General features: G+C 49.9%; 1 protein-coding gene across 3 annotated transcripts in view; it reads right to left on the bottom strand.

Annotated features, from left to right (window-relative positions):
* Nucleotides 1-22,305, bottom strand: part of MYOM2 (myomesin 2) — a 100,035-nt gene extending 77,730 nt beyond the window's left edge. The window contains exons 1-6 of one of the 3 annotated variants that reach the window (XM_031013752.3): nucleotides 22,183-22,305; nucleotides 16,497-16,615; nucleotides 15,044-15,199; nucleotides 9,015-9,153; nucleotides 8,721-8,878; nucleotides 7,091-7,183 (exon numbers count right to left, since the gene is read on the bottom strand). In XM_031013752.3, the coding sequence (XP_030869612.3) occupies nucleotides 7,091-7,183; nucleotides 8,721-8,878; nucleotides 9,015-9,153; nucleotides 15,044-15,199; nucleotides 16,497-16,603 (653 nt within the window). In that variant the 5' untranslated portion in view covers nucleotides 16,604-16,615; nucleotides 22,183-22,305. Of the gene's footprint in view, nucleotides 1-7,090; nucleotides 7,184-7,559; nucleotides 7,630-8,720; nucleotides 8,879-9,014; nucleotides 9,154-12,104; nucleotides 12,129-15,043; nucleotides 15,200-16,496; nucleotides 16,616-22,182 lie in introns of those variants that run through there. The other 2 variants (XM_063709018.1, XM_063709019.1) reach the window with 2 other exon arrangements.
* Nucleotides 22,306-23,514: the final 1,209 nt, after the last annotated feature.

Genomic DNA, 23,514 nt, shown 5'->3' with positions numbered 1-23,514 from the left:
ATTCGAATGCCAGAGTATACGGAAGTGAGCAAGGCGATCTGTAAAATCTGCTTGATCGGAAGCTGCTGACCTGGAGCCTGTCCTGCGAACGCACAAGCCAGGTGGACTCAGATTCTCAAGGAGGGAGCCATAAACCAGAGAAGCACAGAGCAGGTGCACGGGCAGTTCCCGTGCAGGAACCGCTGGACGTGACCCTGCTGGACCAGGGCAGGACTCACGGGATGTGACCCGGCTGGACCAGGGCACGGGCTGTCCCCAAGCCCAGCACGTCACCGTCATGACCAGTTCCTCAGTGAGGAGGGGTGAACGCCTTGACCCACCCTTGTACTCGAGGAGCGGGAGTGTGGGCTACATGGACAGGGCTCCAGCCAATCCCCTCGAAAACCGTGCTGCTGCCTGTTAAGTAACATCAACAGCGTTCACACTGCGCCCCACGGCTCTCAACTCGAATCTCCCCCGTGTGCTGCACATTTCTTCCTCCGTGTGTTTTAGCCGTTTTTAAACTGTGGTGTCAGTGTAGACTCAGCTCATCACACACCTGTCAGGCACGAAGCCCAACATGAACCTTACGCAGCCACTTAACTCATGGGTACCGGGGCCTCAGGCAGAGCTTCTCCTACTACCTCTATGTAATTGGATAATATTCTGAGATGTCAAGGTAAAAATGTTTTCATTTGCAACTACTTGGCTTGGATTCAGGATTTTTTTCAATATTGGGCAATGAGAAGAATAGAGAATAAGAAGAAACACTGGGCAATAAGAAGAAATAACAAGAAAATCCGGGGCAAAAATAGTTGCCGAGGCTCTTTTTTGTTGAGATGGAGTCTCGCACTGTCACCCGGGCTGAAGTGCAGTGGCGTGATCTTGGCTCACTGAAACCTCCGCTTCCCAGGTTCAAGCAATTCTCCTGCCTCAGCCTCCCGAGTAGCTGGGATTACAGGTGCGCACCACCACACCCAGCTAATTTTTTGTGTATTTAGTAGAGACAAGGTTTCACCATGTTGCTTAGGCTGGTCTCAAACTCCTGAGCTCGTGATTCACCTGCCTCGGCCTTCCAACATGCTGGGATTACAGGCGTGAGCCACCGTGCCTGGCCTGCCAAGGCTCTTACACACCTGCAGCTGCCAGCCTCAAATTCTCCTTCCAAACTGGTGCCTTCATGAGACCAGCCAGATCATTCTTATCTACTGACTTTATAATAAACACATTGTGCATATTTTAGACTCCTAGAATACATGTATTGAGCACGCACACTTGACTAGGGTGACTTTGATGATTAAATAAAACAATGTACTTGAAAACATTTTGTGGTTTTATCATATAATGATAATCTTATATATTAGTAACTAAGAAATAATAGCTGAATTCCTGAACCAAAAGTTCAAAGATGATTCCTTCTGGCCTCTCCTGCACGGAAATCCCTCCTTGCCCTTATAGTCCTATAAAGCGACACAATTTCTAAGTCTTTTGAGAACTGCAATGAACTGCTGTTTCACAGCTCCTGGGCAGGGGATAGCTGGGAGGGGTACAGGAAGGGGATAAACCTTGTCTAAGAATGCAGGAAATAGGATCACTGGTGCCAGGAGAGGAGAAGGAGGAGGGGGATGGAGGAGAAGGAGGAGGGAGATGTGTTCCCCAGGCCACGGCCCCCCTCGCCAGCCAGCAGCCTCTCCCAAAGGGCATGGAGCTTGTTTTTCAATTGACTTCAGGCATTAAGATCCCAGGGGAGTGCAACCTCGCGCATTAGCACTGATTAGCTCATCAAGTCACCAATTAGCACTTGGTGCTCGGAGGCAGGAGCCACTGGGGGAAGAAGCCCTCCATCCGCTTCGCCTCCCGCAGCGACTGCAAAGCACGTGGGCTCGTGAGCATTGATTCCGCACTCATTCCGAAGAGCGCGCTCTCCTTCCTTCTGTAAAGAAACCCGTCACCGGAGCAAAGATCCCAACCCACTGACGACGGCGGTGGCCCCACTCCATGCAGGACGCGCCCCGCTAAGGAGCTCGCGGTCACCCCCACGGCGGGCACGGGTAAGTTAGGCCTTCTGTTTATGGTTCCCGCTGTCTCACCTTTTCTCTTTCGCCCTTGTTTCATACTGTATGAAGTGTGTTGGAACACAGGTCCCTGTGTAGGTTATAAACAAACGCAAAGACCTGCCCTGGGAGGGAGGTAAGGGCACCCTTACCCTGCCTCCCAGGGTTTGCCCCCTGCCTGCCCCGAGGCCGGGAAGCAGGGGGCCTGGGCAGACGACGGAGCAGATTCAGGAGGAAGGGCGGCCACTCTCGCGGAGACTTCCTCAGCTTAGCCTGTGTCCACTTGGGATTTGGAGGCAAATCACAGCTTTGGCCCATGGGCAGTTTCCAAAGCACCCACGTCTTCCTCCCCTTCCCGAGGCCCCACACAGGCACTCAGCTCACCCCCCGTCTAATTCCAGCCTTTGCTTCATGCTGTGAGAACTTGCGAGCAAGTGAGGGAGAGGCAAGGGTTTTATTTCCTGTTGGGACAGGGTCCCAGAACAGATGGAGAGAGTCTTCTCTGGTCTCAATTTATACAAACGTCCATGGCGCCCTTTGGCATCCCAGAGTCTCTGTTTGAAGGCCCCTAAAACAACCCCCTGGGAGAAGCTGGTTCTGTCCTGTCTTAAAGATGGGCAGCCATAAGGTTAAGCGCCATATCAATTCTCATGGGCAGCTGGGGCCTCATGTCCTCAAATTATAAGCGGTGATGACGCTGGATTTATAATTTAATTAAGTCAAAATTTAAATATCAAGCTCTAAAAATAAAGTACAAAAAACGTTTCACCCTAAAATCATTCAGCAAGGAATGAATGGGGAGTGAGCATGTTACTTATAGAAAACCAGATAGATTGTTCTATTATAAATACTTTCATAAAAATATGAGAACATCATATTCTTTGAAGAATGAGGGCTCACATCATGAGTCCCATGGGAAAATCTTATGAGCGTATAAAACAGTGTCAATTACAAATTTAAAATAAAATAGTACCAAGGGGGAGCTTCTTTTTCAGCACTTTAAGAATCCAGCTACCGTGGCCAAGGAATATTCATAGGAATAAATGTCACTCACGTCACAGAAGGAAAAGCTCATTCCTGAGCCAATCAAGAGGTGGGTGCCAACACATTCCGCCACTGAAAATGGCCACAGATCGGATGACCGGCGGCTCAGCAGTTTGGTATGAACAGCTGAGACAAGCTGTAATTTGTGGGTTTATCTCATTGCTTTTTTCCCGAAGAATATTAACATTTCATCTGTTTGGAACTTCCTAGGACCAACAAGAATACTGAGACAAAAGGTGGTCTGGGAAGTTTCCTTTTCCCAAGTTTCCCAAATATTTGCATATGCAGGCAACATCCAAGTCCATCAGAGGAGACCTATATTAGGGGATCATTGACTTGTGGTATTCCGGGGCGGATTCAACAACTTTATCTCACAAATGAGTCCATTCCGTTCAAAGCCCATATGGTGCCCAACGTAAAGTTTAAATGTTGCCAACACCAGTGTCAACGTGACGTTTTTCATTCTTGAGAAAGGAATATCATTCTTTTCTTTTTAAAACAATTATCAGAACACAGCTTGGGAACAAGCTGATCTGGAACTCAGACCAACCTACTTACCCCTAAACAGTCACGGCACACACAGGGTAGAAAGCAGACAGCCCCACACACCCACGAGCTGTCCAAAATGAAGGCAGGTGGTCTCTTTGTAGACATGACGGCCTACGGTCTATTAAAACTCCCACAACTTTCGGAAATCCAAGGAGAGAAAGTTTCTCTCTGAAAAACTTGGACAGGGCCCCAGGCGAGGCATCCTTTGCAGCCTGCGCCGAACTCCCCTGCTCACCCCAGGGCCTACCCCGCTGTGATGGCCACAGCTCTGAGAATACTTGGACCCCTCTCTTTCACTAATGCCCAGTCGAGCCCAGCAGCAAATCCTGCTGGCTCTACCCTCAAAAGCTGCCCAGAGCACCCACTTCTTCCCACTCCCCTGCTCCCTCCCGCTCCCAGGCCTGTGGTCCTTCCTGGATTCTGGCAAGGGCTCCCACCAGGCCTGCCAGGCCCTGCAGCCTGTCTGCAGTCAGAGTGATCCTCTAGAGGTCAACGTCACATCCTTCCTTCTCCCCTCAGCCCTCTGGGGTCTCCCCGCCTCCCTCCAGCAAAGCCAATGTCCTTACAATGGCCCACGGGGTCCCCGTGATCTGCAGGGCCACTGGGTATGCCTGTGACAGCTTGTCTCCTGCCAACCCCCCAGCCCAGGACCCCAATGCACCTCTCAGAGCCTTTGTGCCAGGGGGCCCACCCACTCCACAGCTCCGGGTCCTCTACTGGCCTTCCAGCCTTGCTCATGTGATATCTCCATGAAGGTCCACCTGGCATCTATTTCACACCACAACGGGCCACAGCCCCCTCCCCGCACCCAGCACTGCTGCTGTGGCTGGCTGTGTCCTTCACTCATCAATTGCCTCCTGATGCCAGAGAGTGGGACCTGGAAGGCAGCATCCTGGTCTTGGCCCCTGAAGCCTCTCGAACATCCAGGACAGCACCAGGCACACAGCAAGCTCTCCGTGAGCAGGGCCGATGAGCCCGCCAGAAGGAGAGCTTTCCTAGAAAAACCCGGATTTATCTGGAGAAATGAGGTAGGATGCCCTGCAAATTTCAGTCTCAATTATTGCCTTTCAACACCCAACTCTACTGAATCTGCAGAGGGTGGACCATTCCAGCAGGACAAAGGCACCAGGCCCCATGCAGGCTCCTGGGAGGAGGAAGCAGGAGGGAGTCCCACACACAGAGGAGCTGGTGGACCCCCTGACTCGGGGAGGGGCACCACCAGGCAGAAGCCATGCTCAGGCCACCAGGATGAGCATCAGGAAGAGCTGGCTGAAGCCACAGCCCCAGGTAGAGTCGGGAACAGGAGGAAGGGAAGGCAGGAAGAGGAGGAGTTGGTGAGGATGCTCGGGGAGGGCACAGGGCAGGAGCCAGGCAGAGGGAGAGAAGCCAGGCACAGCCCGACTTTCTGCCAGGCTGGACGGGGACAAAGACTAGTCCCTTACTAACCACCAGGCTGGAGGGGACAAAGACGCCCTCCCTCACTAACCACCAGGCTGGAGGGGGACAGAGACGCCCTCCCTCACTAAACCGGAGACAGCTCCTTGCAACCCTCTTCCCAACCAGGCCCCAGGCTCGGTGGGCCCTCAAGAGTAAGAATCCCACCAGCTCAGCCCAACTCAAGCCCCTCCCTCGATAGCAGATGGGCTTCTCACCCCTCCATCCCCAGGGATGTCTGATGGCCCCAGCCTGCCTTCAGCCAGAACCCTGCTGGGGAGGCTCGGCCGGAACCCCCTCACCCCCATCTCCCCCTAGTAATTTCCCATCCACCCTACCCTACTCCCTGGTCTCACTCCCACTTTCCTGCTGTACTCAGAGCTGAGCCCGGTTTCTCTCCCCCAGAGCAAGAATCCCTCCCTGTGGTCCTTGAAGGAAGTCTTTCTTAATGTCCTTAACAAGTGTCAGGATAACTTTTTAACAGGATCCAATGTATAAAAGCTTTAAAAAACAAACAAACAAACAGAACAAGACTTTCATTCCAAGCAGGCTTCTGGGGAGAAGAGGCAGGGATGATCAATCAACGTTTGCGTTCACCCTCCTGAGCTCCTCCGAGCTCCCTCTGGGAATTAGCAGGCACCTTTTCCTCTCAAGAAAAGAGGCCTAACAATGATGCACTCACTGCTTTACAGTTTAGTCAGAATAAAATCGTATATTCCAATGTCTCACTTATTTTTTACCTTATTTATACGAACATCCCTCATGTTTTCCTAGAAGGGATTTGATATAACTGACTACACACACAAGCACACACACCCCACACCTCCCGTTACATATATAAACATATATAAACACAACGTGCATCTTCTTATTGGAGTCTGACAGTACCTGTGTTCGTCCTATAAAGAAGATAAAATTGTTACTATCTGTCTCTTGATAATTGTTTTCAGGAGGCGTTAATGGCTTATCCAAAGTCACATGGTAAATGTGGCCTTCTGGCTCCTGGACAAGGGTGTGCTCCTTAAGTTCAAAAACAGGCAGTCAGGTTCACTGGAAAAATTAACATGAGAGCCATAGGAAGGTGCCACAATATACTACTGCTGAAAAAAGCTGACTTGTGTAATGTCAGGGTCTTTTGTGAAAAGTAAAAACTGTGTATGCTGAGGAACAGAAAAAGAACAGCAGGGTCTCACTTTTATTTAAAAAATGAAATGTGTGGGCCGGGGGCAGTGGCTCATGCCTGTAATCCCAGCACTTTGGGAGACCGAGGCAGGTGGATCACATGAGGTTGGGAGTTCGAGACCAGCCTGACCAACATGGTGAAACCCCGTCTCTACTAAAAATACAAAATTAGCTGGGCGTGATGGCCCATGCCTGTAATCCCCACTACTGGGGAGGCTGAGGCAGGAGAATCGCTTGAACCTGGGAAGTGGAGGTTGCGGTGAGCCGAGACCATGCCATTGCACTCCAGCCTGGGCAACAAGAGCGAAACTCTGCCTCAAAAAAAAAAAAAAAAAAAAAAAAAAAAAAAAAGTGTGTGTGTCGCGTGAGGAAAAAAGAAATGCCAGCTATACAGCAACATACTGACACTGGGTGCTGGATGTATAGATGATTGTTTTTCTTTTATTTGTCTACATTTCATATACTTTTTTGATTTGTTATAAAAGAAAATAAAGGTTATGATTCTTTGAAGAGACTGAACTTAGGGTGTGTTTCTCGAACCTGGCAGGAGGTGTCAATGAAAGCTTCTTGCACTGCATGGCAGCCTTTCCACCCAGATGCCATTACCTTTCCCTGAACTATCTACTGTCTTTATTCCCAGAGTTTGCATTCCTCTGGCCAGACACTAAAGAAAAACAAAGGGAAGCTTCCAACACCAGTACCATTAACTCATAAATGCTATTTAAAGTCACCCGGGGTGCAAACAGACAGGTGTGATTTGGCCTCCAGTTACCCATCTGACTTCTTCTTTGGGGTCTGCAATGCTGATTACTGGACGCCAGCGTCCAGAGCCCCCACCACGGCCATACCTGTTGATCTCCAGTGTGTGTACGCCATAGTTGCTCTCAATCCTGTACTTTCCCGGTTCAGCCGCCTGGCAAATCAGACTGCCATCCTTGTACCTAAATGAGGGAGGCATGTTTTTAGGTTAAAGGCAGAGTTGTATTTTGTGTGTGTGCAATTCTGCCCCAGCTCCCCCGCGCCTGCTGCCCATTTCTGCAGGTTTCCCTTTGAGCCTCAGGTGGGAGGAGGACAGAGCCCTGACGGTGAGGCCCAGAGCTCGCACTGGTTTTGCTTTCTAAGGCGAGAGCAGCGCTTTCCTCGTTCAGACTCTCAGGGGATTCCCCATCCGGCAGATCAAACACCTGCCTGACCTTTGTTAGGAATTCAGGACTTGTCATTCCATAAGAAACACTGGGTGCTGGATCCCGGACCCGCCTACTTAAGCTGCAGTGTAGCTAGTGTCTCAGGGAGTTCTGCAGGACCTAACGCACTGACCCTGGTGAAAGGCAGCTGGCTTCATGGCTCCATCCAGGAGGCAGGACCACATCCACCCCAGCACCTCCGCATCAAGAGCAGGCGAGCCTCAGCCTCCCAAGCCTGTCTTCCAAAGAACCTCAGGATACAGCCATCGGCCACGATACGCCTGGTCTGTGGCTCAGAGTCCCAGCCCCACACATAAATGCACACAGATATAGGTATAATTTTAGCAGCCAGGATGCGCCTGGTCTGTGGCTCAGAGTCCCAACTCCACGTGTAAATGCACGTAGATATATGTATAACTTTATCAATATATGTTGATACATGTATCAGCATCAGCCAAGATGCACCTGGTCTGCAGGCCAGAGTCCCAACCCCGCGTATAAATGCACATAGATATATACGTATAACTTTAGCAATATATGTTGATACAAAAAGGGTCTTGAGGGCTTACAGATGTAATTCTTCCATTACCACAGCTTCATTAACTGCAGATCTGCAGTCCCAAAACTTTAGAGTTTACGCTTTCCACTTATGAGTTTTCCATATTGAAAAGCAGACTCTCCAGTTTTGTGTACAGTCAGCAATCATGCACGTGCTCTTGAAAACAGGACAACAGCCATGATCATTTCAGGGTAGTGACTTTTAAATAATACACTCTGGTCAGGCGTGTGGCTCATGCCTGTCACCCCAGGACTTTGGGAGGCCGAGGCAGGTGGATCACTTCAGGTCAGGAGTTTGAGATCAGCCTGGCCAACATGGTGAAACCCCATCTCTACTAAAAGTACAAAAATTAGCCAGGCGTGGTGGCGTACACCTGTGGTCCCAGCTACTCAGGAGGCTGAGGCAGGAGAGTCACTTAAACCGGGGAAGTGGAGATTGCAGTGAGCTGAGATCACACCATCACACTCCAGCCTGGGCAACAGAGCAAGACTCCATCTCAAAAAAAAAAAAAAAAAAACCCTCTGAAAAATTTGTTGACTCAATGTCATGAAAATAAAAATGCTTGCATATTAGTTAAAGCAAACGCTCAGAGCTTCTATAAACATATTTCTGCATAGAGTTTCAAGATAAGTGGCCTCCAGCACAGGTTCAATGGCGTTTGTCTCCTTAACTGGGGTCTTTCTGAAAGAAAACGCAGAATGGACTTCTTCACCCCCTGGGAACAGAGCCCCTCACCACTGCACCACGGGCGTGGGAAATCCTTGCACGGTGAAGCAGAGTTTCACAGACATCCTCTCCCAGACGGTGTGGGATCGCAGCCGCACCAGGATCTCAGGAGCCCTGCGTATCCGCTCTTCAAATGTGTGTCTCTCCCAGGCCAGCTTGTCCTCCATCTGCCCCGAGAAGCAAGGATGGTCAGGTTCCCAGGCAGCGAGCCAAGCTCCACCCTCGGCCCCTCGAGCACCATGCAGACAAGCTAAGATCTAGTCCACGCTTCCCAGACACCCAGCCACCCTGAGACCCTCCTACCATCTGCTGAATGGCGTATTTGTCCAGCTTGTCGCGGGCCTGGGAGCGTGCCAGGTGGACATCCTCCTCCAAGTGGGCCAGCTCGCTGAGGAAGCGCTGTCGCTTGGTCTCGCCATAGGCGGCCACCAGGGACTGGTACCTGCAGGAGCCAAGAAGCAGCCTCAGTTTCAGGAGTTGCGGAGAAAACCACGTGGCCCCTGAAGGCCGGAAAGGGCAGGCCCATTCTCTCCCTAGGGTTTCCTTAAGTGCATTCAAGAAGAGAACAGGAGAAATGCTACTTCTGCTCATTTGTATCTGTCTTCAAGAGTATATTTTGGTGTGTGAATGCCATGCATGATGAAGTTGTAAAGAAGAACATGTATGTGATTTATTAATAAAAAAAATACAGGAAGTGCCTGCCCCAACTTTCTTTCACCACTGAGAGTGCACAATTGCAACCGCTTGGAGGCCCTAAGAGATGCTTTGGACAATTGCTGTGAGCAGCAAAAGACAACAGGCACCCACTCAGTGAGTCGGGAAGTTAATCTGAGGCTCTTAAAAACAGAGACATTGTTACTCATCTTCGTGTGCACAGAAACTCACATGCAGCAGGTGCTCAGTAAAGACAGGGCAACTCGGGAAATCAGGGAACTTCTGTGGATTTCTCAAAGGGCTTGATGCTTTCCCAGGTCTGAGACTCAAAACTGTTAGGTGCTACTAGGCTAACGGTGCTATTGAAGTCAGTCCCATGATTTGAAAATTTAGGAAAATGGTGAGCTCCCCATGTGTGAGTTTTCCTCTGCAGGGCAGCAAATAAAAGCCATTTATTTTCCTGAGAAGGATGCAGTTTCTGAGTGATTTTAAGACTGAATTAAAGTATTTTGAGTTAAAAAATATACAGATAGGAATGTCTGAATGCTAAAAATAATAATAATAAATGAAGGATTAAATAAAGGATTCAGCATCTTCAGTCCTTAGGGACTCAGAAATGTCCACATCGTCGCGGCTCACATGCCATCTTGTGAACCCCATAAATCGCGCCCCAACACGGCCAGGCCTGGGCTGCCTCCATGCTCTGAGATGCTCTGGAAACCCTGCAGCAGCTCTTTCAGCCTCATCAACCTCCCTCACCATCGCGTTCCCAAGGTCCCACTGAAATTAGGACGCTCGCTGTTCTGCTCCCCTCTTGGGATTCTGTCCCACTCGTGAGAAACGTCTCACTGCCATCCCTTTCAATCAAAACTCTATCCTTCCTCCAACGCCCATCTCAGATGCCATGTCTCCCGTGGAGCCATCCCTAATCCTCTCCCCTGTGTCTTGAACGCCAGACCTCCTTTTATTTGTCTTAGGGCCTTTATGATCGTAATTTGCATACATTTTATCCTTCCCAGGAGAAAGGATTGGCTACTTCTCACCTCTGTATTCCCCAGCTTCAGTACATAGAAGATGCCTCATAAATACTCAGTAGTCTAAGTTAGGCTGGGGGAGGTTCGTTCCCGAGTGGCAGGGACGGGAAGCTGCACAGACGGCCTGGGAAGGAGGCGGTGGAGGGAAAGGTGGCCGAGCCGGAGCGTCGCCTGCGGCACTGTGCATGAGCCTCCAAGAGGCTGCTCGGCCAGGGCCATATCGCACAGAAAGTCCCGGCATCGGAGCTGGAGGGGACTAGCGTCACGGCTGTCCAGAGACATGGGGAGAACTGAGACCCGCTGCAGGTTGGCGGTAAGGCCTGTCCGAGACCCAGGGTGCAGGGCCTCTGTCCGAGGTGCTTCCACAACCCCACACGGCTCCGATGGACCAGGGCTTCCCCAGCAGCGATTAAGACTAAGGCCTGGTGTGAGGCATTTGGGAAGTTCTCAATCAGAATTGCAGAAGTCTGCAGCCTCTTCATACAGAAATGAGGTGGGAGGAACCCTAAAATCTAACCATGAAAGGAATGTGGATTTACAGCCTTAGGAATCGGGGACCTAACCTCACACCTCCCTGTCCCCGCTCCGACCAGACACACAGCCTTTCCCTACAATGTTTAGGGAACAGTCTCTTTGGGCCTCAGCCATTCTGCATGCCTTCTGCCTGGGGTAGATTCCTCCCAACCCTTAATGGGCTGGCTTCTGTTCCTCCTGCTTTCAGCACAGGGGTCTCTCCCTCAGAGCCTCTCCCCTGGGGCCACCCTCAAATCACAGCCCTACGGGTCTCTTTCATACGTCCTCATCCTCCTCCTGCAGAGCACGTGCCACCGCTGTAAGCACATGCATGTGCATGTTGCATGACACCAGCCCTGTCCTGTGACTCTGAATCCCAACAAAGCGGGAAAATGCCCTCTTCATTCCCCCAGTATCCAGGTACTTCATTCCCCCAGTATCCAGGTACTTCCTTCCCCCCGTATCCAGGTACTTCCTTCACCCAGTATCCAGGTACTTCCTTCACCCAGTATCCAGGTACTTCCTTCCCCCAGTATCCAGGTACTTCCTTCCACCAGTATCCAGGTACTTCCTTCCACCAGTATCCAGGTACTTCCTTCCCCCAGTATCCAGGTACCTCCTTCCCCCAGTATCCAGGTACCTCCTTCCCCCAGTATCCAGGTACCTGATTCCCCCAGTATCCAGGTACTTCCTTCCCCCAGTATCCAGGTACTTGGTTCCCCCAGTATTCAGGTACTTCCTTCCCCCAGTATCCAGGTACTTGGTTCCCCCAGTATCCAGGTACTTGGTTCCCCCAGTATCCAGGTACTTGGTTCCCCCAGTATCCAGGTACTTCCTTCCCCCAGTATCCAGGTACTTCCTTCCCCCAGTATCCAGGTACTTGGTTCCCCCAGTATCCAGGTACTTGGTTCCCCCAGTATCCAGGTACTTGGTTCCCCCAGTATCCAGGTACTTCCTTCCCCCAGTATCCAGGTACTTCCTTCCCCCAGTATCCAGGTACTTGGTTCCCCCAGTATCCAGGTACTTCGTTCCCCCAGTATCCAGGTACTTCCTTCCCCCAGTATCCAGGTACCTGGTTCCCCCAGTATCCAGGTACCTGGTTCCCCCAGTATCCAGGTACCTGTTTCCCCCAGTATCCAGGTACCTGGTTCCCCCAGTATCCAGGTACCTGGTTCCCCCAGTATCCAGGTACCTGGTTCCCCCAGTATCCAGGTACTTGGTTCCTCCAGTATCCAGGTGCCAGGTGCCAAGAGGAGTTCTAGGAATATGTGTTCAAGAAATGAACGATGGCGTCAGACGTCCTGCAGGGAACAAGCCTTCTTACGGGGGAGTGAATCCCACTGAATTGCAGGGATCAAGAAGACAAAGCTTGGTCTGCGCCATGCACCGCTGTGACGAGTTTAAAGCGCCAGGCACCGCTGTGACGAGTTTAAAGCGCCAGGCACCGCTGTGACGAGTTTAAAGCGCCATGCACCGCTGTGACGAGTTTAAAGCGCCATGCACCGCTGTGACGAGTTTAAAGCGCCATGCACCGCTGTGACGAGTTTAAAGCGCCATGCACCGCTGTGACGAGTTTAAAGCGCCATGCACCGCTGTGACGAGTTTAAAGCGCCATGCACCGCTGTGACGAGTTTAAAGCGCCATGCACCGCTGTGACGAGTTTAAAGCGCCATGCACCGCTGTGACGAGTTTAAAGCGCCATGCACCGCTGTGATGAGTTTAAAGCGCCATGCACCGCTGCGATGAGTTTAAAGGTTCAGATGTCCTCTCTTGACACCGTTTACATTTCTATGGGCTCTTTACGTTTGAGTTACAAGAGCCTCAGCTTATTCTTAACTCAACAGCACCACTATCCTCTAACCCTCCATGATTCAGAACAACTAATTGGTCTGGAATTCCTCCCACACCCAACCCCAAGTCAGGACACTGAGGAAATATTTCTGCCGGCTGATAAGCAGTTGACTGTGACTTCAGCCCACATGTGCAGAGTAACGTCATTTGTCATGTACTGATTGTAAATGACAAGCCCCGGGACAGGTGGCTTGCAAGATTCCGGGAGGCCCATGTTTCACTGGAACTGAAGGAAGACGTCAGAGGGACATTTCCAATGGGCCATATCTTCCAGAAGGATGTGTTGAGTGCCTTCAGAGCGCCGGGGTCATATCTTCCAGAAGGATGTGTCGAGTGCCTTCAGAGCGCCGACGTCTCTTCAGTATTTATTTTACACAGGGACATCAGCAGTCACTCACATAAGTGAGCCCACAATTTCATCTTTTGCAAAGGACCAACTTGTCCAGTGCGCTAAACTAATATCCACGTTGGGAGGTCAGGGATAAATACATGCTTGTGATGATGCTTGCAGCCCGTGAGAGTGGTGAATTCTAATAAGGGCTGGAATCCATGGAGCTGCTGACATCACTCAGCACGGGGCTCACTCATCCCTCCTGGGCCCTTCTGCATGACGGTGATAGAGCAGGCTTCACAATAAATCTCAATTAGAGCTTGCCCAACTCACTGAGATCCCCACGACTTATGTTTACCTTTAAAGGAGGAAAGAACTGATTTCAAAACGATCTTCCCCATGGAAGACATGCACGTGGGTTAGGAGAATACAACACCGGGGGATGATGAAGAAAATCTCAAGGAGAGCATGAGCCGTGGGCTCCACACAAAGCTGGCCTTCGTCCCCCGTCTCTACTACGTCCAAGACAGACTGGCATTTAACGTGAGCATCAGAGGTGCAGTGAGAATATAACCCCTTCAGCAGTCATTCAAATCCCTTCTTTGAGTCAGATTTGGTATTGCAAGAGCATAGCCCAATGTGTTTTAGGACAATTTCCAGCAGCCAAGGCTGTCATGAAAGTCATTGCTGCCAAAACCATATGAATCACAGTAAGCCACACACTGTTACCGTTTTACCAGCAGGGAAATTGAGCGATAGGAAGTTTATGCAATATGTTCAAGTTCACATCAATGTTTAAATGATAAAAATAAAATGATAAGCTCAAGTATTCTATTGTAGCCCCCAAAACCTAAATATAGGTAGAAGAACCCTTTAATCCAATACATAAAAATCTGGATTGTGTTAACATCTACATTTCAAAGAGATTCTTTCACAAAAGAAATCTTCACTTTACACTAGAATTCATTTACATGGCAAAATTATCCTACGACATTTAAAAAAATTCAATTTTTTAAAAAATAAATGTTAACCTTCTTGGCTATATACATTGTTTATATTCAACAGATGACTTCATCTTTCTGAAACTTTCAAAATGAAAGATGTTTACTCAAATCTTATTTTTCCTTCAGGTTTTAAGTGCTTTGAAGATATAGAGAAAATTCCCAGAAGTAGCAGGGGGAGATGAGGGAAAAATATAGCAGGTATAAAACAAGGCACCCGTGAACGTTTAACTGTTCACTTCGTCCTTAAAAGATCAAAGCAATATCACCACCTGTTTCTCCGTCATCTGGAAATAATTTTAAGACTGGCATTTTTATTAATCCGTCCCGTTCCCATGACATTTCACCCCACGAGCTGCCTCTGTTGAAATGTAAAGCATGACAATTTATAGAATCCCTTCCCAACTCTTTAGTTTCCACACGACAACTGTTTAAAACCCTGGCTCCCGCTTAGGAAGATGACCTTGCTTGAATGTGCACCCCTCCACGGCTGTTCCTGCATAGCTACAGAGGTTGCAAGTGGAAATTCAGAATTACTCTCACACTGCTAGGTCTTGATGTTTTCACGTGTGCTTATCCTGCTCTGTCTGGAAAGGGACTGAGCTTGGCTTAGAAGCCACAGACCCTGGAGCTCTAAGCCCAGCTGGGACGTGCGTGAGACATGGAACCCTGGGCAGTGGCGTGAGTGCTCTGAACAGCAACGCTCTCTTCTGCAAAATGGTGGGAAGCTGGTGCCCAGTAGTTTTCTTGTTCAGATTAATTGAGATAATGATGGTAAAGAGAAGCAGGTGATTGGGAAACAGCAGCATTCTCCCTCTCACCCCAGGCATGGCCGGTGTTCCTTGATCTTCCCTCTCAGCTAAGGTCGCTCTTCCCTCCCCACCCCACTGTCCCTCCACTGTGACCCCACGCAGGGCACAAGTGGAGTCAGGGAAGCCTTGTGCTCACCTGCTTCTGTTCTCCTGCTCCTCATCTTCCTGCGTGCTCACTCGCTTCGCACAGAGCCTGCAGATGGTTCCTCCCAGGGACGTCTGGCTGGAGGCTCTCTGCGAAGACGACCGCTGACTCAAGGACTTCTGGGAAGATGCCTGGGTGGAAGCTCGCCTTCAGGAACATGGACACGATTAGGAGATGCATGCCCAGGCACAGTATGGAAATTTATCCTGACACACATCACTTTCTCTCTACACACCCCAAACCACTGGTATATGCAGAGCACACACAAGCACACACAGCACAGGCGTATAAGAGGCATGCACCTACACACATATATGCACACATGCACACGAGTATGTGCACACACATGCATGCATATGCACATACAATACACGCGTACACATGTGTATGCAAATAAATGCATAAATGCAAGGACACGCCTTCCCATAAGAACATGCACACACATACACACAGCGTGTGCACACAAAAACAAACCTACACAAGTGTACACGCACTTTCACAAAGGCAAACCCAAGCCTGTGTCCCTGTGTGCCCACACCCATACCCTGCACATGCCCACCCTGGGGTGCTTTCTCCCTGAGCTCACTGTGGCTGGTGCCACCTCCCCTCAGAGTCAGCCAGTGCCGGCCACAGTCCTTCTGGCTCCATACCAGGATTATATATATCTTGAGGGATTTGAGACACCCCAAGGCTGCTGGGAGGGGCTGCAAATGTTTGGCTTTGTTTGGCACAAGGGATGGCAACTAAATAAAAGTACCCTGAGCGTTTCTAAACATAGGGTGTGGGTGACATGAGGCAGGCACCTGGGCTGCAGAACGCCTGCCCGCGGTCCCTCCCTCTCTTCACCACAGCCTTCCAATCAGCCCATTAAGATTGCAGATTTGCTGCTACACAAACAGTGTCCATGGGGGCGTGAGCTGCCATCCTGTATGAGGCCATCCCCGAGAAGCTTCCAGAAGATGCAGATGCACACCAGCCCCAGAGGCAGGGATTCTTGATCTCGGCACATCCATGATCGATGTAGCAAAATCACTAATATTGCCTCCCATTCTGTCTTTACTCTGCCACCCATTAACTTCTCTCCTACCGACAGCCTTTCCCACCAGTTTCAATCTCATTGCTCTTTATTTTGGGTGGCTTTTTAGATCCTAGTTCTGGAAGGCATGTGATGAGCAGTAAAAGCAATGAGCTCATACAAAGGACTTCCTGCCTCCCCACCTCAACCAGGAGCTGAACTCGGCCAGCAGGACCTGCCAGAACACTACGCCACCTCCACACAGTGCTGCTCCGTGGCAGGACCTGGGCACGGGAGAGGCTGCCATCCCTGCTCTCTGACTCCCTGCAAACCAGTGCCTCTCCAGGGCTGACGGAACTGGAAAAGCCTTTAAATGTCAGATCCCCATAATCAAAGCTCTGCGCGTCTCATCAGCGAATGTCAGCTTACTTTTTTGATGCATATTCGTCCAGCAGGTACCGTGTTTGAATATTACGGTAGGACTGGTCGAAGTGCCTATGTCTCTTCTGGTAGAAGGGGACAGTCACAAGGGACATCTTGGCGTGCTCCTACAAAGAGAGTCACACACAACACTGAGCTCCATCGCAAGGATCATGAGGCCTCTGCCATTTCTGCATCATTCCAAAGGGGAAAATGAACTCCAGTTAATAAAACCCCCTTGGGAAGGGAAAAAATGAAAGATTACATGGCCAGAAATCACCTTAGACCAGCAGTCAGGAAGCCTATTAACTTCCCAGGGACCCAGCTTTATTTTTTGTTTTCTTCCACAACAGTTGGAAGACTGGGCTGGTGTTTCATTTCACTGTGAACTCAACAAGTATTCCTAGAACCCCTGGTGTGTTCAGGGCAAAGTTCAAAGCAATGTTAAGTGGGAAGTACAAAAATAATTAAGGCAGATTAGAGAAGTAAACAAACACTTAGAACACAAGAGAACATACGATAAGAGCCAAGAGCCCGGGGGAGGTAGAAGGTGTCCTGGGAATGGCAGGAGCCCAGGACGGCCGAGTGGCCCACGAGGCACGTGACATTTGAGAGGAGCCTTGGTGGACAGGTGGGACTGCCAGGTGGAGGTGGGAAAGGAGGGCAGCCCATAAGCAAAGGTTGGGGCAGGAGAATCCAGGATCGTGGGAGACTTGCAGGGGTGGGTGTGACCAGAAATCACTCTGGAAAGACGCAGCCACAAGCGGAGGTGGCCGGTGTCTGCCTGGGGAACCGGCAGTCGCTCCACCAAGCAAAGGGGGATGTGGAAAAAGAGACTGGCTGGAGATGCCCCCTGGAATCTGCCGCCTGAAGTCTCGCTGGTTACGGTAGACAGGCGTAGCAGGAGGTGGGCAGGAAAAGTGAGGACGGAGCCTGGCATGAAAGCCTCAGGGATGTGGGGAAATTCGAGAGTGTGGATGAAATTCTCCCCAAACAGGAGATCAGCGAGTTCCATCTTTTTCTCTGGGAACTTGCAGCATTACAGGTTTTAGACATGGCAATCTGCTGTACATGTTCACCCAAAACACGTAAAATGCCAACGTGCTGAGTGACTTGATCCTCACTGCAAAGTTACGTAGGGACCGTATTCCTAAATCTCTGCAGTCATTAATTTCCCAAACTAGGTGCAAAAGGACTCACAACCTGAGCTCCATTTTTTACTTTTCTGTTTAAACGACGAGGATCTGTCCTTATTTAAAGACAGAACTCCTCGGCCAGGCCCCATGGCACAGCCCCAGGGGTGCCACCCACATCCCAGGCCATGGGGATGAGACTTGGGTGGAAAATGCCAAGGGCTGCTCGGAGATGAATTTGTCATAGTTCAGAGCTCCAGGGTGCGTGCTAGAAAATCTACCACAGTACATAAATTGCTCCTTATGAGCAGAGTTCCTTTGAACTCTGTGATCTCCGAGAATCACAGTATTGTAGAACTTGGAAAGATCACTAGCGATTACCCAAACTCCTATTCTACAGGGAAGAAAACAGGACACGAGGGCCAGAAAGGAGAAATTCTTCCCCAAAAGCATGTAGAAGAGGCTACCCCTGCCCCAAGGCCATCCTTATTCTGGGCCTTTCACACTGCCACACTAACTCTCTCAATATTGCCTCTTAAAATCCAACTAGTCAACCAACCACCCCACCCTGGGAGGGCCCAGCTGTGTTTTAGAGTGCACCAGCATGCATTCTACTCCAGGGATATAACGGAACGTTGCACCTCATGGAACACAATAAAAGCAGCCTGGCGCAGTGGCTCACACCTGTAAACCCAGCACTTTGGGAGGCCAAGGCGGGTGGATCACGAGGTCAGGAGATTGAGACTATCCTGGCTAACATGGTGAAACCCCGTCTCTACTAAAAAAAATACAAAAAATTAGCCAGCATGGTGGCGGGCCCGTGTAGTCCCAGCTACTCGGGAGGCTGAGGCAGGAGAATGGCGTGAACCCGGGAAACGGAGCTTGCAGTGAGCCGAGATCGCGCCACTGCATTCCAGCCTGGGTGACAGAGCGAGACTCCACCTCAAAAAAAAAAAATAAAATAAAAATAAAAAATAAATAAATAAATAAATAAATAAAAGCATATCTCCTCCACCCGCCCTGATATTGAAGGCGGCATCATAGTGCAGAGGTCAAGCGCCCAGGTTTTGACGTCTGGTAGACCTGGGATCGAATTCTGACTCCGGCATTCTGATGAGGCCTGGGGTAGCTTCTAGCTCCTCTAGCTCTGGCGTTCCATATTGAATCTGCATCACGCCTGGCCCTGGCCCTGGTACCAAAATCGGTAGCTGTCTCTGTTATGCTGCTGCTGTTATCGTGGTTCAAGAATTCTGCAGACAGGAAAAGGTATCTGAGAAAATCTATGTATTGCTTTACTATTTGAAATCTCCCCAGATGCAGCTCACTGGGATTTTCCAATGAGTTAATCAAGGTGGATCTTCAAGAAACGCTTCCTTCTCAGAAACCCATTTGCTCTCTCTGGAGTTCACCAGCAGGGTGCTGGGAAGAGCTCACTGAACTGAAGTTGGGCCAAGGTTGGGGAAGACGTTTCAGCTTCCATCCGGTTTCCTATCCAAAGTTCTTCTGGGATCAGCCTGACGAATACCAGGCAATTCCACTCCAGCAGACGCATGAGCAATTGCAGCAGGGGCTCATGTGTCATCACAGTATTTACTTACACTTATGTTGAGTTAAACCTCAGATGTGTTTGTATTTCTTGGTAAAGGGAAGAGTCAAAATGTGACCTATTAGGTCAAAGGAGAAAATGAACTACATTGAAATAAGAGGAGAATAGCCCTGGATGGAAATCCTCCTCCTTAGACCTAAGACCTGGAAGAATGTGAAACAGCTCAGGTCTTGAGAGCTCACAGACTAGCTATCCTTCAACCAGTCTGGAACGTCCTGTCCAATGCACCCTATGTATCACTGACTTGACACCCGGTCCTGTGGGCCTGGAAGTCTTCAAACACTTCATGTGTGAGGGGCTACACTTTGTAGTGCTTAGCAAGGCAGAGCTGGGATCACGTGTGCACACTTCCTGCACTCCTCACTCCAATGGTACCTTACTGTGGAAGTCTCCCCGGGAAGTCTTTGGATGGGGGTAACAGGGCACTTTGCCACATTTATCCCCACATGTATTCCCTGCTCACTTCACACTCAGGACCACCAAAATCAGGAGGTGTCAGAGGCTTTGCAGAATCCATCAGCCTCAGTTCATTCCACAAGTATGGGGTCACTTGTCATGTGCCAGCCAAGCCTAAATCAGAACCCTTGGATTTCAACAATGAAAACACCTTAGAGCTCCTGGGTCAGGAGAGTAGCAAGCTCAAGTCTTCTGCGCATTTGACTCCCAGTGCCAATGTGCCCTCGACTCCACTTTTATCAATCTCATGCCCAACCCAGAAAACCAGCAGGACTGCACGTCCAGCCTCACCCACCCTGAATGTGTGTCCCCGCCGCAATCTCTTCACTCCTTGGGGGACTTCCTATGTTAGAACTTCCCCAGTGTCCCTCACCCAGCCTGGGCCACCACCTGGCCGGGTATGATGACGTCTTTGGAAGCAAATCCCCACTGACTCAGCACGTGCTGGGTGCCTGCAGCCCTGGCAGCACAGGGCCCTTCTGAGTGGAGGGAACCCTGGAGAGGACTTGCCAAATGCACCCTACAGGTCGGGCATCCCTTATCCAAAATGCTTGGACCAGAAGAGTTTCCAATTCCTGATTTGTTTTTCAGACTGTGGAATACTTGCATTTATACTTACTGGCTGAGCAACTCAAATCCGAAAACTGGAAACTTGAGATGCTCATGTAAGCATTTCCTTTGAGAGTCATGCCAGCGCTCACAAAGTTTCAGAATTTAGAGCATTTTGGATGTCTGATCTTCAGATTTTGAATGATCAACCTGTACTATTTATGACACTATAAAGAAAATGGCAGGACCTGGGCCAATCAGCACCCCAATGTCCCTCCACTGTCTACATAGAAAGCTCTTTTCCTTTTTAAGGAACTAACTCAGACATGTGTTAAATACCCCCTACACACACCAACCAAAAAAAAAAAAAAAAAAAAGAGAGAGAGAGAGAGAAAGAAAGCAGCTTTTCCTCGCAGGGTAGTTTTTGAGTGAGTCCCTGGGGCTCAGGGGCATTGAGAGGCTGAGACTCCAGTGGGGACCTGCTGACCTTGAGCTCAGGGGCCTCCACCTGCTCTGCTGTAAAACAGGGGGCTGAGTGAGGTGGCAGCTAACAGTCCCCCAGCTTGGACAGCCTGTGTGTAGATAATCCTGGAGCCACGCTGTACTGTTAGCACAGACCGTCCCCAGGGAAATATGACTCGCCCGGGTCACCGGTAGGGCCACGGCCGAACCCAGGCGCCAGCTGACTCTCCTGACAGCGTCCAGCCCACTTTCCACCACAGCCCAGCTCCCCGGCCACTCCCGGAATGCTCCTGACACGTTTAGGAATGATGACACCAGGATGAAACGCGAGCCTCTCTTCCAGTGCAGGGGACCGTGTGTCTGATATCCCCATCCTAATTCCTTCCTGCAAAGAATGTGTGGAGCCCATTCCTCATGTCACCAGGATGGGTTTTAATTTGCAAAAATGTTTGAAGTACAAAACATGGACTTCCACTTAATGAAGGAAATTGTTTGTACAGTTAAAAATGTCAAAGTCAATAAATACACCAAATTAAAGCATTCTAGAGGGGAAAGGGACTCCCAGACACGCAGCGTTGGCCTGTGCCGCAAGTGGCTAAGCCCTTGGCTCCCAAGACAAGTTTTAGCTTGGGACTTGGTTTATAAAATAACGCCTTAAATTATCTTTGTTCCACGCTTTCTTTGAGTCCTGTTTTACTTCTACTTAGTAAGAAAGGAATGTGAAATGGAGAATTAGAAAAGGCCAGGTGTTCCCAGTGATGGCAAACCCCTTCCTTCCGTTTGCCTCCGGTGCCTTCCATGTGCAACCACCCAGCCTCACTGTCTTTCTCCAGCAGCTTGCATTTCAAGAGCACGCCCTGAGAAGGCACTGCCTCTATCAGCGGAATGGAGCTGAAGAAGTCTGAAGGGTCACAACACACCCAACAGCACAAAGAAGAAAACAGCCATAAGAACACTTATTTTTGGGCAAAAACTTGCAAGTCCTGACAAGGATTGTTCTCTTTCCCATACCCTGGATAATATAGGCTAGGTCTAAGCTGAATGACCCTCGACTCTTTTTTCCCTTAAGAAAATATCCAGTTTTATTATTTCACACCTTTATAAGTCAGCCCTCTCCTCAGGGGAGGCTTTCGTTTCTGAGAATCTCATGAAACTTGCAGACATCAGTCCACTGACTGGCGGGCCCCTGGGGCCACGATGAGACCAGGGCTAAAACTCAAAGCACATGCCGCAGGGTGCTAAACGGCACTTAGCAAAGACCACGGCTGTGGGAAATAAAATGTTAGTTGAGCATAAAACCTCGTCAAAGAAATACAGATCCCAGAACTAATTGCTCTGTTTTCCACAGTAAAGGGTGCCTGCGACGGGGTGCACTGGCTCTCTCTTCTTGACCCTGAAGTAGAGCTACTTAGAAAATGTGAGTGCAGAAGTTACCGGTCCTCCCCTTAAAGCCACAAATTAGAAAAGGCAAGAAGAGAAAGACACTTACCCAGACAGAAAGGAAAATTGCAAGGAGGAGAGAGAATTCCTGACCACCGGCTCACCAAGCCACACACACTCCAGCTGAGGAAGGCAGAGCTGACTCCTGCAAAGCAAGCGCCTGTGCCTCCCTCCCGTTTAAGGTCTGAGGAGCTGCTATATATAGACGCCCGGGCCTGCCTCTCCCCACATCAATACCCACATCGTAAATCACCAGCCTGACCTCAGGAGGAAAAGCTTCTTGTTCAAATTGAGGGCGGGGGAAATCACGATTCAAAACTGGAATGTGTCCTTTCTGAGTCCCAAAGTGCACTTTTCCCAGGAAACCGGGTGTGACACTTCAGCCCCCGACCCAGAAAGAGAGGGCAGGGCACTGACTTCCCACGCTCCCTCCCCGCAACTCTCCTCCATGAGTTCTAATCCTTACGTGTGAATTCTCAGACATATCTTCAATCCTTTCGAGCTACAGGTTCCCCGACTCATAAACTGCAACTCCTGAATGAGTCTTTAATAATGACATGGATTTCAGTGAGCATTTGTGCCATTCGCAGGCCTGGACACCCGAGTTGAGGTCAGCTGTGGAGGAAGGGAGGTGCACAAGCCCCTGGGTTTGTGAGCATGTGTGTGCATGTTCGTGTGTTTGTTCGTTTTTTTTTTTATTTCAAGAACGACTCAGGTCTTCACTCGATTGTATCTTAGGGCTATTTTAGCAAGAACTGCCTACCCAAAAGAGGAGCGGTGCCTAGTCGGCAAGTCGGGGCTTATTTATAGCCATTACCACAGATGTACACTGCGTCTACACCACACGGATAATTGCAGGGTGCCCGTCGTTTCTTACAGCGTGCGTCCAAATATAGATAACACACACCTGGCATGGTCCTGGGCTGCAGCCTGGCCAAGAGGCGGGGCCTCAAGGGGATGCCCCCATCTGAGGACCCGGAGAATCACACTCCAGCTGCACCTCACCACAGGGGCTGAGGACTTCGGCCAGCTGCTCAGCCCACGGGGGCTCTGCTCCCCAGCTCTAAAACGCATGGAATAACAACTTTCCTGTAAGTTTGTTGTGACAAGTAGAGAAAATATGATATGAGAATTGCCTTAAAAAACTCCACGTTCTCACACTGGGGTATCAGAGGCACAGCCAAGAACCAGCGAGCAGGTGGGTGGAGGCGAAGATCAGATGCGAGAAAGACGCGAGCACAGCCTCTTGCTGGGCCCCAGAGCGTTCTGGATGCTGGATCAGGAGGCGAGTGTTTCTGTCTTCTTCCCCTTCGTATTCTGATGGCCTAGCATTTAATTTAATTAGTGTTTGTTGAGTGATTTCTTAGTCTATTCAGGCTGC

The sequence above is a fragment of the Gorilla gorilla genome, chromosome 7 (genome assembly GCF_029281585.2).
Source record: "Gorilla gorilla gorilla isolate KB3781 chromosome 7, NHGRI_mGorGor1-v2.1_pri, whole genome shotgun sequence".
Taxonomy (NCBI): Eukaryota; Metazoa; Chordata; class Mammalia; order Primates; family Hominidae; genus Gorilla; species Gorilla gorilla.
Note: the sequence above shows the minus strand (reverse complement) of the source record. Positions and strands in the feature narration are given on the sequence as shown.